We start from the raw sequence: 6,881 nt of genomic DNA, 5'->3' as shown, positions 1-6,881 counted from the left end.
GGGGGGGGGGGAAGTTCCAAGGGGAGGAGCAAACAGACTAAATGCTTACTGGTGGCATTGTTTTCCAGACAATTGATGGAAAGGATGAGCTGTCTCAAGTAGCGTGTCCCATCACCACCAAGCTGATCCTGGATCAAGATGAGGAAACCAAGAATCCTCTTGTTCAGGTGCACAGGAACCTGGTGACGAGACTGAAGCCTCACCAGGTGGACGGTTAGTTTGTGCTCTGTTTTCCCTCACACTGAACAGGACATTGCGTTACTATTATGCACTATACAGGCATGTTGACTTCAGCATTAGTTAATACAGTTGAGTCTTACTTACCTTGTTTTCTATATTTCTTCCAAAAGGGGTCCAGTTTATTTGGGACAGTTGTTGTGAGTCTGTGAAGAAAGCCAACTCCTCCCCTGGAACCGGCTGTGTACTGGCACACTGCATGGGCCTGGGGAAGACTCTGCAGGTAACACATATCCACTTCCAATATTCTTATTTGCTTTGATTTATCCAAGGCAAATTAATACACAAACCTTTATAGATATTGCTAGCGGCACAAAATCCCATAGTGAACCATGAAATGAATTGTGTTAAAAATGTTATATCATGTTTTTGTGTTTGCTGTATGAACCTAATTACCTAACATCACATATGTTAAACTATGCTGCATTGTCTGTGGTCAGTTGTCTGTGTTTCATAGTCACAGCTGTGTTATTTAATAGGTGGTAACTTTCCTCCACACGGTGCTGCTGTCAGAGAACCTGAAATTCAGAAGGGCCCTGGTTGTGTGTCCACTTAATACTATCCTCAACTGGGTCAACGAGTTCAAGAAATGGCAAAACAACATGGGACAGGATAAAGTGATGGTATGAAAAATTATAAATGGGCAATACTACATTTTGTGCTTCAAATGTGCCCATACATGCCTTGCACTTTATATAATAATAATAATAATTATATGTTACAGGTTACAGAACTGGCTACAAAAAAGAATCCTGCAGAACGATTCCGGGCTCTGCAGCGGTGGCAGAGCGACGGGGGTGTTATGATAATGGGGTATGAGATGTATCGCATCCTGTCACAAGACCAGAAAATGAGTGAGGAGTGCAAGAAAGAGTTAAGGAGCATACTGGTGGATCCAGGTACAGTAACTTTGCAAATGTTTTCTGTTTCATGTGTTATTGTGTTGTGCATTGAAACGGTTTTGATCTGAGCTGTCTTCTCTCATGTACTTTTTGTTGTTGTTTTTAACAGGTCCAGACTTTGTGGTTTGTGACGAGGGACACATCCTGCGCAACGAAGCGACCAAAATCTCCAAATCTTTAAATGCCATCAAGACCCAACGAAGAGTGGTGCTAACTGGCACACCACTACAAAACAACCTAAATGAGTGTAAGTCTGCACCACTACGTCATACTAAATATTGCCATGAGATCACACTTTGCTCAACAGCATTTTGAATATAATTCAAGTACAGAGTTATAAGCAGTTTGCAATGTTTTTCTATTTCACATACTGAAAGAATGTGTAAAGTGAATGTGTTGAAATTATTTAATTTATAGCAGGATGTGCAGTAATGTGCTATGAGACTCATCTTTTATAAAACATTGAGCCCAAGTATGCATTTACATTTCACTACCTTCCTGGAAATTTAATATATATATTGTGTGTGTGTGTGTGTGTGTGTGTGTGTGTGTGTGTGTGTTATATAGTACCAGCAAGTCTACTTGAAATACATTACCCAACATTTCTAGATATTTCAAAAACACAAAATCAGATGTCATTGATGACCCAAAACTGCAATACTCTGACACATTCTGCTTCACTTTTAGCTCTAAGTGAGGAAATTAAGTGTAGGCATGAGGTTTTGTCAGATATTTCAAAAAAAAAAAACTCTTCATATTGACAGACCACATTTTGCTCCCACAGACCACTGCATGGTCAATTTCATCAAGAAGAATCTACTGGGCTCACTGAACGAATTCCGAAACCGTTTCATCAACCCCATACAGAACGGCCAATGTGCTGACTCCACATCAAGAGACGTCCGAATCATGAAGAAGCGAGCACATGTGCTTCATGCAATGTTGGTCGGATGTGTCCAGGTAAAGAAAAAGAAAACGCTGTCTGTATAAGCACGTTCCATTTTGTTTTATATTCCAGCTCTCACAACACTGTTTATCTTCTTTCTTAGAGAAGAGATTACTCAGAGTTGACTCAGTTTCTGCCTCCGAAATACGAGTATGTGCTGGCAGTGAGAGTTTCACCACTCCAGTATACGTTGTATCGCTACTACCTCGACCACGTCACCAGTAAGAATCTCTCTTCCCATTTTTACTGCAAGGAATGAAGATGAACAGTAATCACAGCTGTAGAAGAATCTAAATGTTGAAAAGGGGAAATCACATTTAAGTTTCTTTGCAGAATTTAAGTTATTTTGCTCCTCTGTGACTTGATGATGTTCTTCCTGACCTCTGTTCCAGTAAAATTATTGTTTTTAATTGTCACATATATAGACTATTTTCCCCATTTTCAAGCCTGTTCATAGAAAAACATACTGGGGTCCTAGAGAGAAACATTTTAATCAAGTAAAGCCTGGCAAATGTGTGGCATTTACTCATATTGTAAATTATAACACTCGCTTACAATCAAATCCCTAAATCATCATCAGTAATGGCTGTATGTAGAGGTTTCCATAGAATTGGGTGTTTCGCTGATGTACGACCATCTGAGGTACATGCATGTTTTTGTCAGGCATGACTAACAGAGCAAATGGGAGGATTGGAGCAAACCTGTTCAAGGACTTTCAGGTGCTCGGCAGAATTTGGACTCATCCCTGGTGTCTTCAGCTCAACTTCATCAGCAAAGAAAACAAGGTTAAACAATCACCTTAAATGCACGTTGATTCCTTAATAGTCCAGCATTATGTTAAGAGTTTAAGATTTTAACAAATTTTAAGTTCACACTTAACTGGATTTTCATAACAGGGATATTTTGAGAAGAAGAAAATGAAAGCAGCAGCTCAGCTGAGAAAAGAAGAAACGACCGTGGCTGAGCGGTAAGACCTACCATGTTGACACTCTGCTTTAACGAAACATTTTCACCTCATTTGTTTCTCATTGAGTCTTCTGCACATCTAGTGGTTTATGAACATGTTTAGATTTTGGGACCTTTTATGTGCCTTTGAAAGCCATGTTCAGTTAGGTAAGTTATGTATATCTGTAATTCTAAATAAATAAATGTGCAAAACATAAAAAAAGGTATTGTGTAGATTGGTGTCACGTGATGCATCAACATTGGAACAACAATGTGTAAAACTAGAAAAATCCGCAGAAATTTTAACAGTGGGCCTACTACTTGGTGCACATCCTAATAGCAATAAACCTAAAAATAATAAGTGTTAATTAAGTGTCTTATCCCTTCAGAGATAGACCTTTTAAAATCTATTTAAGACCTTTCTGTTTCCCAGAAACAGCTATGAAGAAGCTAGCGCTGAACCAACCAGACTAGATTTAAAAAAACATACTTTTAGCGTGTATAGAGCCAACAGTGAAGAGTCTCATGATAGGTGTGTGTGTTTGTGTCAGAAGTTGTTGCTATGTTTTTTTGGCAAGTTAGTGAAAACCGCGCGGAAAATCTCGTTGAAAAGTCATAGCACACCATTCCCGATCATTACACACGTTTCAATGTATTTTGTGTGCGCCGATTGCTGCTATTGCAGCACATCGGCACACTGAATAAAGAAAGAGGTGGGAGTGGTTTCTGAAGATTCAGTTGCACTGCAACATTATTTCATGATGTATATTTTATTGATATCATTTTTGTACACTTTTCTTGCCTGATGTAGTGGACTGAGAGAGAACGAAAGAAACGAAGGTAATATTGATGACAGCAGTACAAAAGTTATTGTCGGTGAGTCCAAGACCCTCCATCAGTGGAAGCTATTAAAGCTCCATTTGTCACCCATAATCCAACCCTGCACACTAATGTACTTTGTCCTGTGTTACATTCTGTGTAGGACAGAAAGCAACCATCAGCTCGAAGTCTCAGAGTCTAGATGAGGGCTGGTTCAAGAATCTGCTGACTGAAGAAGATGCCAAAATCCTGGAGCACTCAGGGAAGATGGTGCTCTTGTTTGAAATCCTCAGAATGGCTGAAGACCTGAACGATAAAGTGTATGTTGTTTTTTTTTCTTTTCCTAATCTGAAGCAAATTTAAACAAAAAGACTGTCAGTGGTCTATCGAGATGGTGACTGATCCTCACCTCTAACCAAATCCATTTTTGCATTTTTAGGCTTGTGTTCAGTCAGTCGTTGATCTCATTGGACCTAATTGAGGATTTCCTCAAGACGTTTCACCATGCCAGAAACCCATCCTCATTCAAAGGTATTCTGTGTATGGCAAATATTAATGGATTTAGAAAATGTCCAGCTTGAATGCACTGTCATTTAGATTTTTATGCTTTATTTTTCTTGCAGTGCGTAGCTGGATTAAAAACGTTGATTACTATCGTCTTGATGGTTCCACCAGTGCTCCGTTAAGGAAGAAATGGGCAGATCAGTTCAATAATGCCAGCAATGATCGGTACAGGTTATCTGTTATTCCAAGCTTTCTAAATATATTGATTATACTTTAATAAGATCCAGACAGAATGTTTCACAGTGTCATGACAAAGTTCCTCTTCCGATTGTATTTTATTGATCTTTATTTTAGCGGACGATTGTTTCTCATCTCAACAAGAGCCGGCTCACTTGGCATCAACCTCGTTGCTGCCAACCGGGTCGTCCTCTTTGACGCCTCATGGAATCCCTCATATGACATACAGAGCATATACAGGGTGTACCGCTTCGGTCAGCTCAAACAAGTGTTTGTGTACCGCTTCTTGGCTCAGGTAAAGTCACTGGTCTTCATTTATATCTAAAACGTAAGGGTTTTGATAAACATAAGAGGAAAAGTGTTAATTTTAGTAACTGATGCTACTTTTTAACAATACCACGGCAAAATTCAATGTAAAAAACAAACTGGACAAAATAACATGAATGTCATTTGATACAGACTCTGTAATCTAAGTCGAAGTAGCTGATGTGCATTCTGGTTTTAAGAGTGTTGATCTGTCTCTTTGCAGTTTGTAGTGCACTGGCTGTGCAGTGCAGGAAAAGTTGCTTCTTTTTTTTTTGTTTTTGTTTTAACAAGTAGGACTATTGCAGCAAAAACAGCTATCATCTGTTGTCTGAAAAAACCAATTAAACAGAACTTTATGGTAGCATTGTGTTTTTGGGACAAAAAGCAAGAGCTTCACTAATGTTACCTTAAGTCAGATCAATTTCAAGGTTCATAAATGACTTGATTAATTTATTGATGGGATAGGAGTAAAGACGTTCCCTTATGCTACATACATTTATGTTGATTTTGCTGACTTTGCTTTTTTCCCTTGAGGAATACTGGATTGGTCAGTATAGTATGGACACAGATCTCTGCTGTATTTGTATTGGACTTATATACCGTTCAGTCCTTTTTATTATTGTGGTCATTTTCATCTCCAGGGCACCATGGAGGAGAAGATCTATGATCGCCAGGTGACCAAGCAGTCTTTGTCCTACCGAGTGGTGGATCAGCAGCAGATTGAAAGGCACTTCACCCTTTTTGAACTGACTGAACTCTACGTATTTGAGCCAGACCTGCTGGGCGACCCAAACTCTAAGAAAAGCAAAAGAAGCACCCCTGTTTTGCCAAGGGTGCCTTTATTTTCACGTTCTCCGGTGCCATGTCAAAATTACACACAGCTTTCTGAAAAGGGCTTACATGATGGATTTGCTGTATTGAATGACTTTTTGTGTGTCTTTCTCAGGATAAGGTCCTAGCACAGCTATTACAAACCTGTAAAGACCAGATAGTGTCTTACCACGAGCATGAATCTCTGCTCGACCATAAACAAGAAGAGGAGCTCAGTGAGGCAGAACGCAAAGATGCCTGGGCCGAGTACGAGGCCGAGGTAAAGAGCCCTTCACTGCAAGGCATTCATTATCATTAACAGGCCTCTGTCTAGTAAAGCTGCATGCCCTAGACATTGCAGGGTTTTACAGTATAACTCAATGTGCTTACTGTATGTAATAATGTGTCTTCCAGTCCACCAACCCTTCACCCAGCTCAATTCTAAACAGCTTGGATACGAAGACCGATGAACAGCTAGTGGTATACATAAATAAGTTTCTAGAACGTTTTCTTAAAATTGCTGCTAGTGATGTTTCTGTGTCAACACATTTGATTAAAAAAAAAAGGTCTTTGCAGGAAATGCTGAACAGGAGCAGAGCAAATTTAACGGAGGCCTTAATGGCAGCCCAGAGGACGACTTCCCACACTGTCGAGGATTACATGTTACAAGTGGTGAGTGGCATTAAGGTCTCGTGGTAAAAGGAAGGATTTAAAATTAGGGTACATTTTTTTAATGTGATGAAAACAAACTTAAAACAGCTAATTAAGGTCATATTTGACACCTACCATATAAATATATATATATATATATATATATATATATACAGGTGAGGAAAATAAGTATTGAACTGCTATTTTGCAAGTTCTCCCACTTAGAAATCATGGAGGGTCGACATTTTATCGTAGGTGCATGTCCACAGTGAGAGACATAATCTAAAATATAAATCTAGAAATCACAATGATGATTTTTAACTATTTATTTGTATGATTCAGCTGCAAATAAGTATTTGAACACCTGAGAATCAATGTTAATATTGGTACAGTAGCCTTTGTTTGCATTCCAAGGTCAAACGTTTCCTGTAGTTTTTCACCAGGTTTGCAAACACTGCAGAAGGGATTTTGGCCCACACCTCCACACAGATCTTCTGTAGATCAGTCAGGTTTCTGGGCTGTTG

General features: G+C 39.2%; 1 protein-coding gene across 3 annotated transcripts in view; it reads left to right on the top strand.

The window, feature by feature from the left end:
- LOC116700195 (transcriptional regulator ATRX) overlaps positions 1-6,881 on the top strand; it is a 27,569-nt gene that overhangs the window by 17,624 nt on the left and 3,064 nt on the right. For 2 of the 3 annotated variants that reach the window (XM_032533151.1, XM_032533149.1), the window contains exons 16-33: positions 69-213; positions 351-460; positions 717-860; positions 962-1,136; positions 1,249-1,386; positions 1,924-2,099; positions 2,189-2,306; positions 2,749-2,870; positions 2,982-3,052; positions 3,842-3,906; positions 4,013-4,169; positions 4,289-4,380; positions 4,473-4,578; positions 4,708-4,885; positions 5,538-5,729; positions 5,843-5,986; positions 6,121-6,186; positions 6,283-6,378. In XM_032533151.1, coding sequence (XP_032389042.1) covers positions 69-213; positions 351-460; positions 717-860; positions 962-1,136; positions 1,249-1,386; positions 1,924-2,099; positions 2,189-2,306; positions 2,749-2,870; positions 2,982-3,052; positions 3,842-3,906; positions 4,013-4,169; positions 4,289-4,380; positions 4,473-4,578; positions 4,708-4,885; positions 5,538-5,729; positions 5,843-5,986; positions 6,121-6,186; positions 6,283-6,378 — 2,295 coding nt within the window. Of the gene's footprint in view, positions 1-68; positions 214-350; positions 461-716; positions 861-961; positions 1,137-1,248; positions 1,387-1,923; positions 2,100-2,188; positions 2,312-2,669; positions 2,674-2,748; positions 2,871-2,981; positions 3,053-3,841; positions 3,907-4,012; positions 4,170-4,288; positions 4,381-4,472; positions 4,579-4,707; positions 4,886-5,537; positions 5,730-5,842; positions 5,987-6,120; positions 6,187-6,282; positions 6,379-6,881 lie in introns of all 3 variants that reach the window. The other variant, XM_032533150.1, reaches the window with a different exon arrangement.

Source organism: Etheostoma spectabile, chromosome 13 (genome assembly GCF_008692095.1).
Source record: "Etheostoma spectabile isolate EspeVRDwgs_2016 chromosome 13, UIUC_Espe_1.0, whole genome shotgun sequence".
Taxonomy (NCBI): Eukaryota; Metazoa; Chordata; class Actinopteri; order Perciformes; family Percidae; genus Etheostoma; species Etheostoma spectabile.
Note: the sequence above shows the minus strand (reverse complement) of the source record. Positions and strands in the feature narration are given on the sequence as shown.